Raw genomic sequence first — 23,910 nt, forward strand, 5'->3', positions numbered from 1 at the left:
CACACACACACACACAAACCCAACTTATTATTATTCAGACATTAAATACTAAATGTTTTGATTCTGTCAAAATGCCTGGGCAACAATTTTCCCTGAAAGAAGATTTAGATATTCTGTGTTTCTGTGAGCAGCCAGTGTGATAACAGTGCGAGTATTACCGTTCCTCCAGCGGTTGAGCTCAGCCTCCAGTCTTTGAACAGTCTCCTTCATTGACCTGTTCTTCTCCTTCTCCTTTTCGTACTTCTTCTTCCACTGCTCTGCTGTGAGCTCCAGGTTCACTGATACAGTATTTCTAATGGTCTTGGCTCTAATTGGCGGGATGCAGGGAGAAATTGAGAAAGAGCACAAAAGAGAAAAAAGGAAGTAGGCAGTGTGAGAGTAGGCGAGTGAGAGGAGGAGATACAGAAAAGGGGGGGAAAAAAGTATGAGAGAACAGCAGAGAATAGAGGAACTGTCAACAAGGGTATTTCAGCCCTGGCTGCTCAATGAAAATGGGCTTGCATCTCATTAATTGGTATGCAGATTGGGTTTCTGCCAACTGTGTTTGATGGTGCATGTAGGGAGAGGGAGGTATATGGAGGCAAGAATTCAAAATGTAAAAAAATGCTTCAGACCTCTTAAATTCACATCAAAATATAGCGATCATACAGTTCATAAGAGGACAGAGTACTGTATGTGGTTATAAATTATTACTCAATTATGACGCAAATATGTGGCGTCACAGAGCTGAAATATTCACGATGCTACAGCTGCAGCACTCGGTTCCGGCTGTGAATTTCACATCAGTGGCTATCACTTAATTTCACACTCCAGTGAGAAAACACTGTTGTCCCTATTCGTTTATTCCCTGATATTAGCAAGACAAACAGCCCTATCTAAAGTTGTTGCATCACATCAGAATTTAGATAACACTTTTGTGGATAGGGCTGATAATCAAACATCAGGTGGCAGTAAAGTTAATGTTCAGCAAAGTGGTAATGGCTAATTTATGGACTGTATTTATGTACTGTATCTATACACTATGTGCCCAAACAATCCAACCATAGAATCTCTATTTTTAATAGTAACAAAAACCATAAAATGAATCCAAACCTAGGCACTGAATTTCAATAACTTTGTTTTTATGCTGTAGTTTTCGCTTAAACCTGCAAATGTGTGGAACGTTTTCTGAAATATAGTAACTTGTTATGTTGATAACACTGAAATATCCAAATAAAGAGTGACATAAATGTGTTTAATATCATGTTACACTATTTTTGGTGTGATACTGATTTTAAAAGAAGAGATTAATCTTGGCACTGACAAAAAGAGATAAAAGACCAAATTCTCTGCTCAGTAAAATTCAGATGTCTGCTTTGGATTCTGTCACTCCCTTTGCTTCGTCATACATTATTTATTTCAACCAACTCGCATATCTCTATTCAAAGAATTCACTGGTAGGGGAAACAGATGCATAGATCTTTTCTTACCATCTGTGGGTTTCTTTGAGTTGACAGTGAGCAACAGGAGTGAAAAGCTGGCAAGCAAACCAAATCTCTGCTACCATGAGTGCAGCTTAATCTTAAAACCGTTAAGATTAGAAAAGATGCTCTTTAAGCAATCCCAGCACGACCACAAACCCAATTACAACACATACCCTGCCTCTAAAGCAGGGTCCTGGTGGTCAAAAGTAAAGTTGGAGGCAGTAATATGTGACCAGCATATCTGAATTGAGTGCATTTCAGGCAGAAAACATTCCAACAGCTGCAGCTGAGCGAGACAGAGATGAGTGTTGTGCTGCACTGTGCAGCAGCCCATGGCTACTTAGCAGGGAAGCAAGTTACCGTTGGCCAAACATCAAGGTGGATTTGGTCTCTGCTTCATTGTAACTGGAGGGAGAGCAACAGATGAACATGGTGGTGCGACAGTTCCCGCCCAGCGAGTCTTGTAAGATGCGAGTCATTTTGCTGTCACGGTAAGGCACGTGGGATTTCTGTACAGAGATAAAGAGAGGAAGGAAGAAAAGAAATCAAAGACAGTGAGAAAGGCATGAAAAAAAGACAGATAGAAGAGGATTAAGAGATTGTGGAAGACTTTCTGAATTGCAGTGCCACCATCCACATGCTTTTCTTTAAAAAAATGAAAAATATGCTGCTGTGAGCATTAGCACAGAACAAAGAGACAAGAGGTTTCTCTCTGTCTGCTGCACCATTCACAGTCTTACCTTTTTAACCTTTGGAACATCTTCAAAAAGACTGTGTCCTTGCTGCCAGTAGATTTATGTAAGATTTGAGAGGCATTTACAGTCTGTGAGCCTTTTAGCATTTTATGAGGAGTTCCCTAAGAGTTATAGAGAGTTATATAATAAGAGATGGTGAATATTTTAATTACGATGATGAAACTTGGAAGGACTAACAGACTGGGCACAAGACATCGAGTGGGTAAATTGCTGGTCGCTCATATAGAAATAAGTTACCAGCTGTTGCAGCATTAGCAATTATGGATAAGGGCACAGAAACGTAGCTAGCATGTCACTGCAGCATTCATTCAATCCAACTGCACATCAAACAAGGAATATGGGAAGATTCTGCAAAACTCTGGATCACATGTGACAATGTTGTTTTTTTATGCCAGTGTTTTTAAAATCTGTTCATGGCAAATATGGTATAGTTAACAAATAAAATATGGTTTGAGGAATAGTTTGACATTTTGGGTCCTTCTTGCACTCTCCCCTCGTTGACTGGCAACCTTGTGGTGACAACAACACTCCAGATGGACAGACCCAGGCTGCCTGTTCCCCCACTTCACTACACGACACACCCCCTGAGATAACTTCCTGGATTAACATACCTATTTTAACCCAAACCATGATCTTTTCCTAAAATTAACCAAGTAGTTTTGGTGCCTAAACATACCAAACTCTGACTGTTTCAAGGGTGTCATATAATATTTGTGTCCTGTAGTACTGTTCATCCACAGACAGATCTACTTGGCGGTTTACAGTGTTTATGCTAAGCTAAGCAAGCCAGCAATTGCTTAACATTTACCATACAAATATGAGAGCAGCATTGATTTTCCGATCTAACTCTGAAGACTAATGCTGAAGACATTCAGGCTGTTTTAATCTAATATGTTAAAATAAACTCACTGCAGTCTATACGCAGTTTTGTCAAACATATTGCTCTGGCAGCAAGTATCAGGTATGTGTTAAAAACAAACAATTACGGGGAAAAGCATTAGACAGTTACGATACCCTAGAGGGCTGATAGATAAGAAACAGGGCAGAGAATTTCTCCACCGTACCGTTCCTTCGGCCAAGGCTGATATGACATTCCCCAGGGCCGACAGAGACTTGTTGATGTTCTTGGCCTCATCCAGCACTGCTCCCTCTGCACCTGTCTTACTGACCTGACACAGATACACACATAGAAGGAATTAGATCTTAAAGCACATTATCAGCATAAAAAGTGTTTATTTTCCTGTTCCTTCTTTATTTGAAAGGTTCTGTAGTTTCTTTTAACGGCTTACAAAGAATCCCTTATAAGTATAGTTTAACCAATGACGTCTTTTAGCCAGCACACAGTGCAGTTATACATGCAAAAAGGTGAAACTTATACAGGTATACAGGGAAACTAACATATCAACATATTTTGTGAATAAAGTTTTCAATAATAAACAAATAATGACTTTACTCAGGTTTAAATGGAGCTCTTCTTTTAAGTAAAAAAATAGTAGTAAACAAATACATGCCAAATGGAATTCATTTCTACGTAAACTACTACTACTGTATGCTTTATTTACAGCATTTATAATGCCCTGTATCATAAAATGTCAAAAACAGATAGAAAACACTGAGACAACCAGCTTTTAAGAGGGTTTATGCAAGACATTTTACTTTAATAGGAAAGGCACACCATATTGTGCCATAATTGTCATGGGATACAATTATTTACAGCGAGATAGTGAGGAGCTTAATTATAGAGGAGAGCAAGTTGTCCTATCAAAGCCTTCTGTGGAGCATCTACTAGATTCCCATTCTGTCAATAACATTTTATATCAAGGTCTAAGAAGTTGTTGGAGCAGAACCATTTCCTCCTTCACCCCCTTAGGGATGACCAAGAGAACTTACAGATGCAGCATCAGCACTTACTAGCTACAAACCATGGCCGTCAGCATCTATCCAGACTGTATGGCCATCTACTACTCTAAGCACACACTATTCTATAATTTGCATCAATGGTCTCAACATTAAACTACACCCAGCAGCCAGAGGTCTTGTTTGGCTGTGTCTTTAATGTATTTTCAGTCTCTTTCCAGAGTTTGACCTATGTCCTGGAGAAAGATTGTTTTATCAATGGTTCAATGAGGCGAGCTGACTCAGATTTCACCTAAAAGGCCTTGAAACAGGGTAACAATTAGTTGTTTGTGATTCCCCTCAATTTGACCTCTGTCTTGGTTGAAATTTATTTTAAAGCCTATCTGAACAGAAGAAAAACATTTTTGAGAGTTTATTATTTCTCAGAAAATGATATTTTGCTTCCATCAGTGGAACCAATTGGATTCTTCAAATTGTGCAAACTCTAACCCTGATGTTGCATCAGACTAAACCAAGCCCTCAAAAAGAATGAGTCCTCCATCTCTAAGATAGATTCGTTATAATGTAGAATTTAATAAAAATTCTTAAAGCGAGTGCTTCATAATGCTTTAAGGATGAAGTTCAGAGCTTTAATACATTGTTTATCGGCTTCTTTGATGTCTGAAAACATCCTTTATGAGAAAATAAGCCTGAACCCAGTGTTTCAAAATCCTGCTTACGAGTGAATGTTGAGAGTTTATAGAATTTTATAATGTAGAAGAAAATACCCCATTCGTCCTACCTTCTCACTACCAGCTAGGTCAACAAGGTACAGCTTCCCACTCAGTTTCTGCTCCGTCTCCACGTTTTCTTGTTTGATGTTAATCAGGAAGATGCTGTGACTGCGGGAACTGTGCTCATTCATGTCTAAAGAACAAAGAGAGGAGAGGAGAGACTCTAATTCAGATTACTTATATAAAATGTCATTCAACTCATTATTTCTCATAGCCGGAGTTGTTAAGCTAGATGTTCACTTTGCACCTTGTCATGCATTTCTCACCTTTGCACCTTAATGTTTTTATACTTAAACAGTTAAAAATATCTGACATGAATTGTAAGACATTTGACGTGACAGTGTGAGCATCAGAACATCATGAAGATCAACAGTGTGACTCACTGGTGACAGCAACGTGACGGCTGGCCTTCCCTTCATCTATCACATCCATCACTTCCTCAGGGCTTGTGACAAAGCGCTCTGTGCAGCCCTTAGTGAAAGAAGGACACGTGCAAACATTCATTTGTACTATGAAGAAAACCGAGAAACATCTATACATACATACATACATGCACCAACAAACACAAATAAATGCTTCCATATGCACACTCATTTAAAGTTGCAGATTGAAATGTACGCACATATTTATGTCTGCACAAATAAAAACACATTAACAAATAATGCAAAGATGACAACAGTTTGTCATTTGCTTTACTTCAAATTGGTGTCCTCAAGCTTTAAGCAAAAGTTAAAACATTTTGGGAAATATATCACATTCATTTAGCTGACACTTTTATCCAAAGGACTTACAATAAGCTTATTTATCTTTCTTTAGCTTATTTAGCTTTCTGAGAGCTAACATTGAGTTATGTTAGTTAGATGAGAAGACTGACACCAATCAGCTACAACCAGAAGCCAGTTAGCTTAGCTTAGCACAAAGACCCTATCCTGTCCCTTTCAAATAGTAATGGAACATTGCGTTTCAAATTGACGGGCCCATCAGCACCGCAGTATCATAGAGAAGAGCAGCCAGGCCACCAATTTTGAATAGGAAACGTTTTATTTACACCACATGACATAATAAGCCAGTACCGTACATTTTTAGATAGTAGAATGTATTACTTTATCAATGGATGTGGTCAGAGTATGATAAATATGTATGGTTACATAGACTGTATAATTAAAAAAGTGGATACCGAAGAATTTTTATTTATCGTTTTACATGTTTGATGTTCAAAAGTTGGCAGGGCTCCGGCCCTACCAGCTCTACCAGTTCCGCAGTCCTTGCCTAGAAGTATATTGTATTTTGTTTGCTTAATCCTTACAAAAGCCAAAGCAGGAAAACCACAAGGGTTGCGTCTCAGAATATTCCTTAGCTCTGAACAGTTGCAATCAGCAGAGAGTCCTGAGCGCCTTTTACTCTGGTTTTTGTAACAAATGAGATACACATAACGTGTTAATTAATGACCTTTAGAGGTATTTAATTAATTACATTTTGACTAGGCTAGCTGTTTCCCCTTGTAACATTGGTGCTAAGCTAAGCTAATCATCCACTGGATTTAGCCTTGCTTATATTTAAAAGACAGATATCAGAGTGGTTAATAATAAATAAATAAATAAATAAATAACTTTCCACCAGAAAGCAAACAAGCATATTTCCCAAAATATTTAACTATTCTTTTAACAAACATTCATAACACAAAAGACATCTACACAATAAAGGGAGAGAAATCAAACTGAATCATGTCAAACTGCTCATGACTCACCTTCACATAAGGAACTCTGTATTTGTCTTCATGCACTGACAGGTTGGTTTTTGTAACTAGGGTGTAAGGGGAAAATAAGGAGAGAGGTCAGTGTGTTGCGTGTGCAAATGAGCATCTGCACATGAATCTGTGTTTTTACTTTGGGCTCAACTATAAACAGACCTGACTATGTTGCCGTCATGAGTCAGACTCACATAATAAGTGAGGCTCTAGCTATTAATGCTTTTAATGACACTGAACTATTTTTTTGCCAAAGTCACAGAGAGGTTAAGCAGTTACTGCCAATGAACAAACTTGGTTTTTTTCTTGCAAAACCAGCTATTGGCCCCAATTCCTGCATTAGTCTTTTCACATTTAAAAGTCCTCCCTTTATGATAATTACATTTCACTGGGTTGAGGAGGTTGTTTTTTCCTTGGAGATAGTGTGCTTGTGTGGGTCTGTTTTTGTGTGTTTTATCACCCTATAGTCACATTTTCTCTGTGAAAATACATCTAAAGGGGGTTGTTCTCTGTGCTGCTTCGATTCATCTCGCTTGTTGTGGACTCTTTTTTTGTTCATGGCTTAAATGTTCTTCAGCTGCTGTGAACTCCCCTGCATACAGATGGGAGCTTTCATCACTGTCTCTGGCGCGATTAAAGATGTAATCACAAGAATGCTGCCTACCTCTCCTTGTCCAGGCCTCTCCATCATTGTACACTGGTTATATATCTCAGTGATAAGACCAAGAACTGCAATATTGTGGTGCTTTTGTTGTTGTATAAGGCACAAAACCACAAAGCTTTATTGTCTGGGAAAGGAAAGCATTGTTGTTGTTTACTTGTTGAATTTCATTTCATCACTTTTTGAAGTTCTAAGTTTTTATACTGTTAAAATAACTCATAATTATTGCCATGACAACCAGGCGTAGGTTTTGTTTTGATTATTTGTAATGATAAAATACATTATTAATAACCATTAATAATTATTATTGTATTATTTTTTAATAAGATTAATAATTAATAACAGTCTTTCTTAATATAAAACCTAAGATGCTATGTAGTACTGTTAATGCACTATTCCTTCTTATTGAGTACAAACAGCTCTGAGCTTTGCTGTGTTTTTGGTTTATGTTCAATGCTAGCTTATTTTTAGTAAACAAAAATAATGATTTTTTTTTACCAAAACAACATGCAGTCAGTACTTTTTGCAGCCCTGGGTTATTTCTACAGTCTTCAATTCAGGCTGCATATAGCCCCAACACCCTCTAACATTAAGGTAAGTCAGACTGCATGTGGGCTGAGAGGCGAGAGACAGGGTATAAGAAGTCCATATACCACTCGTTCCACCATAGGCTACTGCTCATTACGCTTATTGCTGTGAGTGCAATAATTAAAGGTGACTCAGATGACCATCTGATGTTTCTCCTCTCTTCTCCCATTGGGATTTTGTCTGCTACACAGTAAGAGGAGAATGTATACAGAGATTTTAGTGAGAACATCAATTTGAAACTATAAACATGCAGCAGGAGACAAAAGAAGGATTTTAAAAAGTTAGGGAGACATGTTCCCCTATCCCCAGTGGAAATTACGCTGTAAATGTCAACATCGCAGTTGATTCTGATGCACCTAGTTATAAGGGTTTGAATTTTGAATCGGCTGCAACAAACAGTGAGTTAACAAATTTAGTTTTCACTGTCATGTGTTCAGTGCATAAACACACCATCCAGCAGGTCCCGGATTTTATCCATGTAGATCTCGAAGTAGGAGACCTGCAACAAAACAAAGAACATAGAGCAGCTGATCTTTGGAAAAAAAAGGGAGAGACAAGAAAAACTAAGTGACACAGATAGAGGGATGTAAGGGATGCTCGTGCAAATATGCAAAAGGATGTGGCAATAATCTGTCCTCTGGGTCTGACAAGGTATTATCCTCTATTAGAAGACTGCGGTTGAAAAGGGGAAAAAGCACAACAAATATTGCAGGATAATCATGGTTTATATATGATGATTTATTGATGCTAGACTGATTCCACTTGCATGTGAGGCTTACATCAGAGGCAGAAGCTGAATTCCGACTAAAAGTATCTTAGTGTGTAAGACCAAAATTGACTATGTTTGACAACTGCACAAATAAACACACGGAAATTCACACCAACCTTTATGTGGAATTCTAGGTTCTCATCCATGGCAAATATATGTTCAAAAATGTCTTCTGAGATCCGGGGAATGATACCCATTCCCTCGGGATCATGAAGGTTCCCCTACGAGAAGAAAGAAACCTGATAAGAACATGTGAGTGAAGAGTAGGCATGCACACCCTGGGACAAATCAGGCAGAGAGAATAGTAAAAGAAAGGAGAGCAGAGAGGTTTTTGACTTGCAAGGGAACAGAGTTGTTTCCCAGAGAGAGTTGTAAAGGAGGTTAGTTCCCACTCCCCACAGAAGGCTGGTTAAGATAGTGAGTGATGACAGTGACGGAGGGAGAGGTAGGCCAACTATGTGGGTGAACAGAGGAGCAGATACTCTATTAAAAAAGTGTGCGTGTGTGAGCCACAGCAAGATGTCTACCTTATAAAATTATTTAGTGATACTGTACCTCCATGGTGTGTGTTTTTCCAGAGGAGGTCTGCCCATAGGCAAAGATAGTCCCATTGTATCCACCCAGTACATCTATAATGACAGAAAAAGAAGAAAAAAAGAAAAAAGCATGAATAATAAGAAAATCTGACAGAATTTTCGAATTCAGGTGTGTAAACAATAAGACAGGAAGGCAGACAAGCACCCAGACAAAGACAAACATCTTTTGACCTTTGCTCCAAACTGTGCCTCAGAAAGCCTGTGTGCACTTAGAGGCATGTGGTATTTAAGCTTGGTTAGGCGCTGAATGACCTCTGTGGCTTCACACAATAAAAAACCCCTACCTGCAGTGTTAAAGTCACCAGGAGGCTCTGAAGTACCAAGCAAGTATAGATATATTACCCTCTCCATTCATCTGGTAGCAGCCACACTGAAAACAACACCTCATCACCATTTGAGGTTGTAAAAGCAGCGCGTGGCTGAATGTCATATTGCTGACAGTCTAATAAACCCCTGTGGTAAAAGTCAAACATGGATAAAGAAAAACACATCACCCTGAAAGGCCGGCTGCCACTGGTTAGCTGAACACAGACTAATCACAAAGGCCCTCAGCTGAAAACATGAGGCACCCTTTCCCTCACTCCCCCCTCTCCTCACTCTCCTGTGTTGGTTTTACACTTGCAGATTTCAGCTCAGTAACATGTCTTCCTTTCTCTCCACGCTGGACATGGTGAGACCGAAACAGAGCATGACACATGAGAGAGCAGAAAATAAAGAATCTGTTGCTGAAAGGAAATAAAGACAGTGGGAGATAAGATCGCAAGACAACAGAGACCACCACAGAGGGGAAACACAGAAGAGAAGAGAGAGAGGAAAGACAGCATGAGTTTAAGAGGAAGACAGTGAAAAGGGCAAAGAAAGACGCAGTAAAACAGGGAGACAGCCAGAAAGCGTAAACATGCATATGTCTCCAGACCAGCTTTCTCCGGCCTTGTTCACCCTCTCTGTTACCCTTTTCCCCTGACACATTTCAAATCTCACTTTTCATCTCATTCCTTCCTTCTGCAAAATCCCTAGCCTCGAATTTTTCAAACCGTGCTCTGCGATTCATCTCGCCTTTTATTTCCATCCTTCCTCAGCCTACAAGGTAATCTCACACTCTATAGGTAATCTTTCTTAACAAATCAATCTCTTTTTTATGCTCCATCTAGAACTAGCTCAACGGAGCTCCACACTCGCTTTGAAGGTTTCACAAAAACGAGACCCTAACAAGGGTGAAAAGGCAGACAGATGTAGGGAGATGCAGACGGAGAGGGAGGGGCGAAGGAAAGGAGATCTGACTCCTGAGGGTATTGGTTTCGTTTGATCTAGTGCCTTGAATACACCAGTCCCGCCGTGCTGTGATAAGCATGCATCTTGTTAATCAGTGCATTTTGATGCTCATACCTGTAGGTTGTGTGACTACATCGTATCATGGAAATTGGTTTTCTCACTGCTTGTAGGGAGCTGCTAATGCATGCAGTCAGTGACTAAAGAGTTAACTGACAATGCTGTGAAGGGTAAATGCAAGGAAATGGGGATTCAAGGTGTACTGGCTTTTTCCCTTTTGTGTCACTCATGCATCTTGGACAAAGGCTATGTTTGCTTAGCTGTTTACATTATTTTCTAAATGTGTCTCATATTAGATTCCAGTGTGAACAGGTCACGGTCCTGAAGACCCGCATGACAAAAATAGATCTGGAGTGACATACAACTCACATGATTTCTAATATGACTGTTCACACTGAGGTTACTTTGAGAAAAATCTATCTATCAATTGAAAGTGCCCCAAATCAGAACTGAAAAGATCAGATTCCATATTATTTGTGCACATATAAGCAAAAAACATGCACATGACTCACCTTTGACAATCTGCTTGGCGCAGGCGTTGTAGACCTGTTCCTGAGTGGTGTTAGTGGGGAGAACCTGGTCAAATACGTACGACTTCCCCTGTGGAGGCCAACACAAACACAGTCAGCTGCAGACAGTTTAAAGAGTGCTTTAGATTACTGTCAGCACCTCATTCTTCCCTTGTGATTCGCTGTAAAATCCACCCTGGGAAGTTTGTGAAGCAGAGCACAAGGGTGTGTGTGTGAAAGAGAGGGAGATTTCACACATCATGTTTATCAATAAAACATTATGTAAAGCCATATTGGCACTATTAAATAGAGCCGCATCAATATTTCCTTTACGCACAGTGAACATGTTTTATGGAGACTGTGTCCATCTGTGTGTATTAGGCCTGAATAGCAGCACATATATCACATTAAGAGGCCCATCTGTCTCTTTTGGTGGTATGCATCCCGAGTGAGTGTGAGTTTGTCTAATTTTATTTGTGTGTACTCTGTGCTATTGAGAGGCAGTGGGTGTTTTGAATGAGTGCAGTGCAGCATGAAGCCTTGGGCAAAAGTCTGTGTGACCCCGAGAGAGACAAAGAGAAAGATCACATCTGAGTTGAAGCCATTAGAGGCAATGTTCAAGGACTTCAAGAGTAAAGTGATGGAGTGGAGAGGAGAAATGGAGTGGAGGAGTGGAGCAGAGGAGTGGAAATGCAGAGAGGGCAGAGGAAAGTAGATGACCTGAAACCAGTGATTGCATGTGAGAAAGTGTGAGAGAAAAACAGTGTGAGAGAGAAACACACAAAGAGTGAAGGGGAAAAGAAAAGAGAGTCTGTTTTTCTGATGGAAGCAGGTCTCATGTCAGTTGACAAGTCTGTTAGTCAGTGAGGCACCAAACAAGCCAGCCAATCAGCTAACTATCCGCCATTAAACAAGTCACACAGCCAAGCGGACATATGTTAATTCGACACACAGGCTTGGATTGCCACTCAACCAATTAATTAAGCAAGCTAGCATCATTCAGCTGAAAAGCAAGTTCACCTTAGTCAGCCACTGCATGCATCATTCAGTCACCCATCAGCCAAGTCCTGGTGATGAGGATAGTGGCTGAGAGAAGTCTAGTCTCCTTAATAAAACATGCCTTACTGCTAATGGGTTTGATTTTATGTATGAGTGTGTATGTACGAATGTATGTGGGTGGGTGTAGGGAGGCATATATGTGCATAGAATTCACAGTTGTGTCTGTAATTGTACAAGACAGGCTGGACTAGCCGTAAGGCCTGCAGACATCTGCTGTGTGAAGCATAAACACTGAAGAGGAACTGAACAGTGGCTTCCTAAACTCGCATTTTTTACTCTGTTTAGCTTTCTAGTTTTCTGTATTTTCTATGGACTTTTTAGTCTTTATTTGATAGTGTGACATTAAAGAAAACATGGTGAGAGGTCCGGAGATTTGAATAGAACCGGGAATGTCAGAATCAAACCACGTCACCACCCCTATTTATTTGTTTTATTGTCAGAATGTGCATTACATCAAATAACAGTTTGAATATGACACAACCAGACATTGGACTCATCTTGGTTCTTGATCCATAATTAAATGTAAAAAGGTGTCACTTTAAAGCCTGCAGAAAGGGTACTTCATCTTATGACCGACAATAAAGGTTTCTTATGTAATCTTGATGTACTGTGTAATGAACAGACTATATATAGGCCACGAACAAACAGTTTTACATTCTATCCTTATTGTCCTGAGGGTTGTATAGTGAGTGGGAGCGCCACATTACATAAGCAAGGCATTAAATCCATACAAGCTGCATGAATCTTGTGCTATTCATGCCCCTTCACTGGAAAAGAGAAGATATTTTTGCTATGGGGAAAACACATTATTTTTTCAGATAAAATAAACTGTATTGATCCCACAGGGAGAAAGATTAAGAAAATAAAAGTGGGATTTTAAATGTTTAGACATGGAAAAAAGAAAATGAAAGAAAGAGCTGCTCCAACAAGCTGCACACATGGTGCACCATCTTGCATGTTATTATTTTAGATTGGTCTTAATACACTCGTCAATTGCCGTGCAAATGCTTTTTACTGTTACATAATCTACCATAAAGAAAATTACATTCTAGTATGTACATGTGTTTCTGCCCTTTACATAAAAGCTATACAACTGGAGAGGAATGCTCTAAACCAAGATTATGTTTGCACCAGCAGGCTGGGGGAAAATACACCAATAATCCCCTGCACCTCCATGTATTACATATGGGCCCAGTTGCCTCTCAACCTTTCAAATGGCACATTCAACAACAACTCGACACAAAATCCTAATGCACACAAATTGATCAGTGGCTTGAATAATAAGTTCCGGTCCCTAGCTTTCAAGGATGAATTATTTTGTGGTTTAACTCACAATTCTTAATGTTTACATTTATTATGTTGGCTTTCAAGACTGTCCACCATTCATTTGAGGTAGTACACAATTGTATTATACTAAAATAAGGCAAGAAAAAATTATTAATTTTGGCATGTAGGACAGTAACTGTTTTTAGTTAAAACTTTCAGAAATTAGATATTGGTACTTACTGTTATACACAGCAGCTTGTTCCCTTTCTGTGTTGCCATGGTTTAACATGCTGCCTGTTCAATAAGTTGATACACTGAGACAGTAAAATAAGAAGAGTATTTAAACTTCTATCATAACAGAAGAGTTGAACCTTGTGATCTTTTTCCACGCTTCTCAAGTAAGTATTTTGAGACCAATATATTAAGTTGATATATTGAGATTAAATGAGACTTGCTATTTTAGTCTGCCAAGAGAATCTAGATGTTTTTCTCTTGCCACTCAGGCTTCAGACCTATTTATAAAGAAAACCCACTAAGGAAGAAAAAATGCAATTTGTGCCACTCCCAAGAGCTGTAGTTGAAAATAAGGCAGCATTACTGCAGAGTAAGGAACTGAGTGGGAACATTTCCACAATGACCTCCCACTTTACAATTCTAGCTTTGCATAAAATAATTTGTTTGTGACAGAAGGTGGAGACAGTTTGGCAGAATTCAAGTTTCAATTCTTCCATTTCTTATTAAGCTGAACTGTTTAGCTGCTGTGTTCAAGTGCTGTAATCACAGCTGCAGGTACAAACAAGCTTCCCATCAGAACTGATTAGGGCTGTTCCCAATAACCATTTGCACAGCTACACACTACACACATGCGGGGGGGGGGGGGGGGGGGGTATAGGGAGAAATCATGATGTGGTCTTCATTGGGGTGAATAAAATGAGTCAGTTATATAAGCAGAATGAAAAACAACCCTTTGCCAATCATTTGTTCTGCTAGCTCCACTGTTAAAGCACTAATCTGTTCCTGTGCTGCATAAATATAATAGCATAAATGTAATGTACTCGACATTCTGTAAGCTCTCCATCTCCATGTCCATCTCTCAGCCTGTCGGTCCAGCTATAGAGACACTAACTTGTTTGTGTGTTTGTATAATTTAACGGATGTCTTTTCAATTATGTGCGTGCACACTGATGCAGAATGCTGGAATGGGAAGCAAAGTGCATCTGTGTGAGTGTGTGTGATGTGTTGTGGGTTTGGGGTGTTTGTGCCAAATAATATATCAATATTATGCCTGTACATGCAGACATTTTTCATAGCCCTTAGCTTTGTGTGCAATGTCAAACACCCACATGCCCTGTCCAGCCTGCAATCTGCTGCTGTCTGCCAGGAGACAAAGAGGCAGTGGGTTGCAGGCAGAGAGTGAGAGAGAGAGAGAGAGAAAATTAAAAAACTGCAATAATCAACAGAAACAGAATCATGCTGGCAAGACAAGGAGAGAAAAATCAGTGAGGAGAAGTGATGAGAGTAGAAAAATAAAGACATATAATCAGCGTAAACGGCAACAAAAAGAGAGAGAGAAACGCAATTACGATCAAAAAATGAGGGAGGGGGAAGGTGGAGAACATACAAACAGACAAGAGAGAACAATCGACTGAAGGCTGAAAAAAATGAGTTAACAAGAGCCAGGAGAAGAAAAAAGAGAGGGAAAGAGAGGGTTGCAGCAGCAGCTGTTGAATTTAGATGGAGGTCTTCTTTAAGGCCCTTGGGACCAAAGAGGCCTCGTCCAACCAGAGGGCTTGCATGGGTCTCACATACATACAGCGTACCAGAGACATTGAAATCCTGCCCTGTTTGCAAACAATAACTTGCATGAAACAACAAACCATGTAACACAAATAGAGGGATTTTCTTGGCTGAATCCCTCAGTAAGTATTGATAGCTTTAGCTAATGTGGTGTTTAGTCAGCTCACAATAGTTAAACACTAATCAGTTAGTACTAGGTAGCTAATTTCTATTAGCATAATATATATATATATATAGTATATATATATATATATATTTTACAAAGGTCTACCTCATGGTAGCACTAGACAAACTATCAGGCTATCACCAAAGTCAGTAGGATACATCCCTTGGGAACAAATAATTTAATCATAATCAATCTAGTAGTTGTCCAGGGGGGCGTTCCGTTGGGTGCAATAAAAAAACAATACTATGCACTCTTATGGAGAACATTACCCCTATTTCCTCACTTGATTAATTAGCTCAACAATCAGTTTCCTAATGAGTTTATGGTCTCCAATCTCTAGTGTCAACGTCCTTCTTCCTTACAGCAATGATGTTAATTTAGTAGATGTCATGAGTAACAATAGACCATAAAGCACGGCATGCTTTTTGGCGTGGGCTACCTTATGATTGACAAATCACTCTCAGTAAGATCTGTCCAACTCACCGCATGAAAATTCAGATCAAACTGTCAAACTAGGCAGTAATGATCAAATATGAATCAAGATTAGTGTTGCTGCGCTTGACTTTTTATCACCTAAAATCATTTCAGAAACGTATTTTAATGTACTGTTTATCTGTAACACTTGACTGTGTGTGACTAGGTGAAGCACCATGGTTTCCTGCTAGTCAAGTCGAAGACTAACGCAGACAATGACAGCAGCTCAACTCGCAGTACGTCACCTCCCACTGGCTCCATCTGACTGTCATGGCGCACGATCATAACGCCTAACTCAAGGCTTTAGACAAGTAACTCCACAAACCAAAGGGTTGATATCACGATAGGTTCACACTTGGTTTCATCTGCCCACTAGGTGGTTATGGTCTGTTCAGGTTTAGCCAACTAAACTTAAATGTATCCTGTGAAGGTTTTGCACTGTAACGGCGCTATAGAGAGATTAGGGCCCCATTTCAGTGTTTGACTTGAATTGAATTGACCAATTGGTGGGGTACCTGAACAACACCCACAAGAGAAGGCTAACACAGAAAACAACTCACTCTGCATATGGTAAACATTTGGTGACTGCCAATACTTGCTGCGAGGGAACAATACCTCCCAACACGACCACACACGTACATTTAGCTCCCATTCAGGCAGGTTTACCTCTTGTCACAACCTTCCTCTCCATCTAGTTTCACACCAAAGCGTCCCTCCCACTAACCAGGCGACATATAGCTAAACATTTTAAAGGCAGAGCTGGATGAGATGATAAGAAGATTAGGCATGTGTTCCTCCTCCTCCTACACATTGGTGGGCTGACAGGCAGGCGGCTGCTCATTTTTTCTCCATAGTTCCTTTTGCAGTGGTTTGGTGTTGGTGTGTAAGCTCGAGTGATGACAAAAGGAGTAAAAAAAGAAGGGGTTCTATTTTCCCTTATCAGTCTCTGTCTGTGTGTGAGAGTGTGTGGTGTCAATAAAGTAAAAGTGTGTGTGTTAACGAAATAAAAGAAATAGAATATATTGTGTGTGTTATGTCTTTGTCAAGTTTCTTTAAATACAGATATAACCACACACACACACACCCCACAAACTCATCAACTCTCCTCTCTCTCCCTCACACACATAAATGCACACACAAGCACAGTGAGACTGACAGAAGAGAGGAGTTTAGGCTGCCAATGCCTGCTCCATCCGTCAAGCTAATCAGGCTTCGAGCCCCAGATAACAGCATCATTAGTGATGCTTTCGACAACAGAAAACCCCACACAACTGCAAAAGCTCCAGTCACACGATATTACCAAACATTACTGTATTTCCTAATTCACCCTACTGACAAGTATAAGCGGAGTCGACTGGCACAGTGCCTCCAGGGTAAACGGCTCACAGTGCCTCAGATATACAGTAGTAAAGATGTGATGGTGGTGGTGTTATTTCTTACTTGTCTTACAGCTATCTTGTGCTTATCACAGCAATTTTTGCAGCTATTTTACTTAATCACTAGCTCAAGGAGCCAAAGTTTACCTCTCAACATAACACTGTTAACACTAATCTTATAATTTTACTTTCTGCATCAAGTTGTTTATTAAAGATCCACACATTGAAGTGGAGCAATTAGTCCCCCATCAAACTGGAATGGTCTGCATAATTTATTAGGAGGGAGTGAGAGAAACAGGAGACAGAGAAGTGGAGAACAGAGGGAGGGGAAGATTGGGCTTTGTTCACTGAGTTTCAGACCAGAAAAATAGGAGCAACATCCACCTCCCAATGGACATTAGGGGAGTGAGTAAAAAGGAACCACATCGACATCCAGTTGAGGAGAGCGAGACAGAGACAGACACAGTTACTGATTGTGAGAACCGATTCAGATGAACTGAGATGAGAGAAAAGATAGACACAGATAGAGAAAAGACAATAAACATGCAGAATATTCTTTTATTCAATTCTGAGTGCATCTGAATGACACACCCACTCCTGAAGTGCCACTGCAGCTTGACCTGCCTGTCTGTTAGGGCTGGATATTAAGCCTCAAGCCTTCTTTACACACCAAAATGTGCCTGTAGCACAGAGCATCAGAAACTGTCGACTACTGAAAGGTGGCATTGAATGTCTCTTCATAATCTTGTTTACTTACATTAAATCAGGTGGTTTACAATTTAAATCCATTGTATCATCCATTAACATTGATTTGGAGTCGTTTTTCTGACCACCTGGCGAAGTCCAATATTCACTCACTTTTAAGTTGTCTGGCTATTCAGCTGCTAAATGCTTTACTATGTTCGCCAGCTAGTTGCTTACCATGTTTGTCTGCCGTTTGGTGCTGGGCATGTGGCGTATAGTAGGTCTTAGTAGGAGCTTCTTTGCTAAAAAAGACACTAAGAGAGCGGTGAGAGTGAACCAAAACAGGGAGGTTGTCGGTCAGACAGCTAAACAATAAGTTGAAGCTCAATATAAATCCGAGGGGAGGTTCATCACTACAAACAACCCCTATCACATTGTCATTTAATTTATTGTTATGATAAAAAGAGCAGTTGTTGACACAGTTTGGCATATGGTAAGACTATAAAGATAACAGAACAGCTAGCCCTGTGAAGCTGACTAATTAACACATAATGTCATGTTTAATCCATACAGAACTGAAGTGTAAAAACAACAGCTTGCTGGCGTGAGCAGTGACTTCCTGGAGTCTTGTCGTCATCATGAGGTTGCCAGACAACCAGCAAGCTATAACAACCTAATTAGGGAGCTTTAGAGGTGCTATAAGCAGATTTTGTTACTGGATAGAGCCAGGTTAGCTATTTTTTCCCTGTTTTCATTCTTTATGTCAAGCTAACCAACAGAAGAGTGACCATTTAAAGAAAACCTCTTAGTTTCTGCAACCCTCTCTACTCTCCCAACCATAGGCGTTTAGTTGAGTCACATAATTTGCATTCTCCTCAAACCATTCAGTGACCCCTCATATCCTGTATGAAAACATGCATTTGTCAGGTTTCTCTACTATTCAATCAGGGTTTCCATTTAGAAGTCCAGTGTGCAACATTTAGAAGGATCTATTGCCAGAAATGGAATATAATATGCATAACTATATTTTCATTAATCATTTAAATATAGGAATAGTTATTTTTTTGTTACCTCAGAATTAAGCTTTTATACCACAGATGGTGCGGGTTGTCTTCCATGGAGGCTGCCATGTTTGACTGCCAATGTTTCTACAGTAGATAACCTCTAGATAGGGCAGTTCGCCTTTTTCACACATTTCTCCTTTGCACTTGGAAGGGGAGGGTCAACCAAGGGAGTCAGCAATCTGCAACTACATCGCTAGATTCTGACACACTGGACCTTTAATACACTTAATATCAGAACAACTGAATCCTGCTTTTAATTTTTGGCATCACCAGTGTCCTACAATAAAAGCAGTGACATTTTACTGATCTACAGACAGACGCTTTCATTCAGAATTTAGAGCCACAGAAATTCTGATAACTGCTTGACTCTTAAAGCAAAGGCAACAATCTCTATCACATTCCTTTCTAAATTTAATTGAAGACTGAGCCAAAAAAGAAAAGATTCATGACTTGGAATACACAGAATGACATATACAGTCTTTTATTCACAAAGACTTTGAAGTTCCCCTCCAGTAACCTCACAATCAATTTGAAAAACCTCAGAAAGGCTGCAAGTAAATTGCCAGTTTACAAGACAAAGCATGAGTAATAACTGATTCCTGCCAACTGAAAGAGGCAAAGTTGTATGTCGACTGCTGCACATCTGAAACTTATTTTGACTGGTTTCATTTTACTTTGTGAAATGACTGAGTTTCAAAGTGTGATTGTGCTGATGATGGCTCCAAAATATAACTAAATAGAAAATAGTATACTAAATAGAATAATCTACGTATTAATTAAATTTGTGTGTGATTTAGTGTTTCTGCTGTTGATAGGGATTTCCGTCTATACAGGACTAACCACAGAAAACACAAATCTCCCTTGATATTTCTATTTTACCCAATAGTATTATGAAGATTCATTATTTCACAACACAACACTTGTACCACGTCATATTTATATGTGCGCAAAAAAAACTGCACTCTCAACAAGTTGTGAATGAAAGCAAAGAAAGTCATTTATCATGTCATTTGTCATTTGGATAAACGTGAAGTCTACACAGTAGTATTACTTCATATTCCCAAAGCATTTTTTTTTCTCCCAGTCCTGCATATCTGTTGTATCTATATCCTGACAAGATAATAACCTATATTTGCAACATGTTGACATGACAGACTACTCAGACATTACTCAATACCAGCAGGATACAATAACACAGGTCCTCCTCTCCCCAGTGCAATATAAATTTCTTCTTGCATCAGCACAAAAACACAAAAATTTTAGTCTATATTTGACCATAATTTACAAAATTCACATCATGTTGTATGGAAGAAGCCTTGAAACTAGAGATTGAGACAATAAAATCATTAGAAAATTGTTTACTGAGTCAAGTGAGAAGTCTGGTCTTTTTTATCTGACTTGAATGAAGAAAGAATGCAGGTTTAAGACCACCACCGCATTGGCTTCACTTCACAGACCTGGAAGCTCTGTCCACTAATTTTATACTTCCAGTGGTAGAAACTTACTGGCCTAGCAACATAAAGGCCACAAACTATATTAAAGTAACAAGTTCACTCTGTGGTGCAGGAGGCATAGCTTGCTCTCCATACAAACATCTGCTACTGTGGATAAATGTCCTGTGATTAAACATTAATTTAGCTCCAACTCTGAACATTTTTTTTCTCTTTTTTTTGTTGAAGATTTCTTGGATGTCTTATTCCCATTGATAAATATCAATATTATTCTTAAACATTAATATTAATGAATGAACAGCAGAGAATAGGAAGGTGTTCCATACCATAACAGGGTTTATGAGACTGCCCCACCCACCATGAGCATGCGTACCATTCCCTCATGATGTGCGGCAATGTTGTTTTCTAAATCAGCTACAATTAAAAAACCTTCTAGCCTGAGGGCAATTACGCCATCTATCAGGGCTTGTAACCTCTGGTGCAAGCCACCTGATGAGAGCCCAGAGACCCTTTTAGCCTTGCTTTTGCTCAGTTTTAATGTGATGGGTATTGTAAGTACATTGGGTTGGTAGCTTTAAGGCCTTAATAACAATGTGTTGCCTGAACACATATTATTGCATTATCGCAGTTGCAGCTTAAATAAAACACTGTGTGCAGTTTATCTCAATAAATAAAACAACTGCATGTCTGTGTGTGGTCAGAAAATGATCCGTGATGAATCTGAAAATTACATTTGGTAGAGTCAGTATTCATTTATTGTATAGTTTTTATAATTATCTTGCAGACACACAGACGATATCACACTCAGATAAGGACAGCATGCTATACAGGTCAATGTCTTAACTGCGGCCAAGATCATTTAGTCAGAACATTAATAGTGATGACCCATAGCCATTAACGACAGCTGAATTTCTCCACTATTTGTTTAACACTGTCGCCCTGAGAATAAGACATAAGCCTCTCTTTTGCCTTTAACATTCTTGTGTTTCTCCTCTCACCCTTTACCCTGCTGCAGTCGTTCCTCACCACACCAGCCCAGCAGCCGCTTCAAGCAAACCATAAATAATTCATTGTTTGAAACGGACACAATGAATACCAATTCTCTCATATTGCCCAGCACCATCATAAGGGCTGATTGCTCAACCTGAGGTCATTAACGTTATTGGTGGAAATATGTCTGAAATATTAAGCGGTTAGTTTGGACTGTTGACACCAATGTTAGCCAGAAACCTGCTGGAAACACACTGATTTTAAAATGAGTGAACACAGCGCACAGCTGTTAAGTTTATCATTGGCAGTTACATGATGAATCTATCATGGTGCAGTCAGTTTATCCGTCTGCCTGCCTGCTCAACTGGCAAGCCCAAAAATTTACTGTAGCATAGTAACAAATTATTTGCTGATAGTTAAATTTTTTTCCATCTGTAGACTCTCTGCCAGAAGTGAATTTGAGATCAGTGACAAGACTGGCATCAACCACTGGAACAAGCTCAAAAATAGACTTGGCATTGTGCACGTACTGCCACATGCTCTGAGCCGTGTGATATTATTAACTTTAGTCACAGACTTTTGGTTTGAACACTAGCAAGTAGCATAAGTGTATGTGGACACAATTTACACTGGCTGCTGGATTTGTAAATGGGGAACAGTCTTTGTAGCCAAGCCAGGACGACCACCTGTTCTCAACATCTGATAGTTCACAGGCTCAGCTTCCTAAGTCCCGCCCCTTTTTGGTCTGTGCTCCAGTGACAGTTGAGCTAGCCTCGGTCAACTTTCTCCTTTCCTTTAGGTCTACTTAGATATGTGCTAGGCTCATCTATGTTGAGAAAGACAACCACATGTTAAGATAAAAGCAACATATATAGTCACATCTTAAATAGGTTAATGTTGGCAAAACATTAAATAACTAACAATTGATGTAAATTAACTAGCTAGTTAGCTAGTGTTTTGTTATCATAGCTTGCTAACTTAAGATGTGACTGACTTTTAACCAATCTTTAAAATGTGGTTGTCTTGTCAACATAGACGCGTTTAGCACATATCTAAGTAGCCTACAGGAAAGGAGAAAGTTTACTAAGGCTTCCTCAACTGTTATTGGAGCACAGAACAAAAAGGGGTGGGAAGGGTCAATTGTATTGCTTTACAACATACTGACAATACAATACAGCACCACTAATTGTAGCCTCCAAAATTAAAATGAATGAATAATCACCTCTCTAAAACAAGTTGTAATCTTCATGAAGGTGATATTGAGTAGCTATATTTTACTTTTCAATACTTTTGCAGGTTTAATAACCATATATATATATACATTGTGTGTGTGTATATATATATATATAAATGATGTTGATGTTGATGATAATGTTGATGTGTTCAAATACATGTGGTTCAGTGACTCATCACACTCATGGTTCATTAAGCCAACATTTACTCTCTTTGAGCCAAGAGAGAAAGAGAGGTGGATGTTGACCTAAAATGCACTAAAATATATGTAAATACATTTATTATTTATATAGGCAAGGGAACTGCTATTGTCGTCTTAGAACACATTGAGCTTCTGGCTACGGCCTTGGGGCCTTCTGTGAAACACTTTATCATGTTTTTAGTCCTTATGAATAATTAAAAACTTAAATTACTTGCCATGTACAAAATTCATATGCTGGGGGAAGGGGGGGAAAAGATACATGAAAATTAATTTTCTTTTCTCTAAGAGTGTGACGGGAAATCAATTAATCTTGATGTATTATTTCATGCAGGGCAGGGTAGCAGCAGCAGCAGAGAGAGTGGCTACAGCTGTTCTCATTGGAGAGGCCATATATTATACTTGGCGGCTTTGACAGCTTCTGAAGGAAAGGGCTGAAGGATATCAGGCAGGTGAAGCAACTGTAAAAAAAATATTAGGGAATACAAACTGTTTCCAGGGAGTGTTATAAACTGTACAGCAGGAGGAAAACATTATTGAATTTTGGACTCTTGCTTCTATTCCCCAAAACTGCTGTCACTCCTAGCTGACATTATTAATGATGCTCCCTTTCGAAACATCATGTTCATTTGATTAACTAAGTCGTATGTTTTGCCACGCTATCTGCAATTTATTTTCTTGTATGTCCTCTTACCTTTTTGGGGGGTAAAGGGAATTGAGATTTACCACCCGTCAGATAAATGTGTCCAGGTAATATAACACTGGGGATAGAGTGACAGAGCTATTTACTGCCTGCTTTAAAGTTTTATAACTTGTCACAGTTTGCAACTTGTTGTGTGTGGCTCCCCAATTTCTCGACACAGTGTCCGTAAATAGAAATTCATACACAGAAATGATTACTCTTTTAAGAAGAGAAGCATAGAAAGCGGGAACCGGTAACAGGAAAGCACATTTAATAGAGAAATAATACACTAGTTGATTGACTCCAAAACCTGAACTCCAATAATTTCCCAGCAAACAACAAACAGACGTGTGCTGCAATGTGACGTACCTAAACAAATGTAATACTTGAAATCATTTTTCAACTTTTATAGAAATATATGG

At 39.3% G+C, this 23,910-nt stretch overlaps 1 protein-coding gene across 1 annotated transcript in view; it reads right to left on the bottom strand.

The window, feature by feature from the left end:
- The window catches only part of kif5ab (kinesin family member 5A, b), a 66,591-nt gene that overhangs the window by 32,936 nt on the left and 9,745 nt on the right, over window positions 1-23,910 (bottom strand). The window contains exons 2-11 of the mRNA XM_035662889.1: window positions 11,051-11,138; window positions 9,169-9,242; window positions 8,730-8,834; window positions 8,295-8,343; window positions 6,596-6,651; window positions 5,232-5,319; window positions 4,857-4,981; window positions 3,283-3,387; window positions 1,824-1,972; window positions 159-307 (exon numbers count right to left, since the gene is read on the bottom strand). Of these exons, the coding sequence (XP_035518782.1) occupies window positions 159-307; window positions 1,824-1,972; window positions 3,283-3,387; window positions 4,857-4,981; window positions 5,232-5,319; window positions 6,596-6,651; window positions 8,295-8,343; window positions 8,730-8,834; window positions 9,169-9,242; window positions 11,051-11,138 (988 nt within the window). The remainder of the gene's footprint in view (window positions 1-158; window positions 308-1,823; window positions 1,973-3,282; window positions 3,388-4,856; window positions 4,982-5,231; window positions 5,320-6,595; window positions 6,652-8,294; window positions 8,344-8,729; window positions 8,835-9,168; window positions 9,243-11,050; window positions 11,139-23,910) is intronic.

This window comes from Morone saxatilis, unplaced genomic scaffold, assembly GCF_004916995.1.
Source record: "Morone saxatilis isolate NCDOM2014 unplaced genomic scaffold, NCSU_SB_2.0 Contig18, whole genome shotgun sequence".
Taxonomy (NCBI): domain Eukaryota; kingdom Metazoa; phylum Chordata; class Actinopteri; family Moronidae; genus Morone; species Morone saxatilis.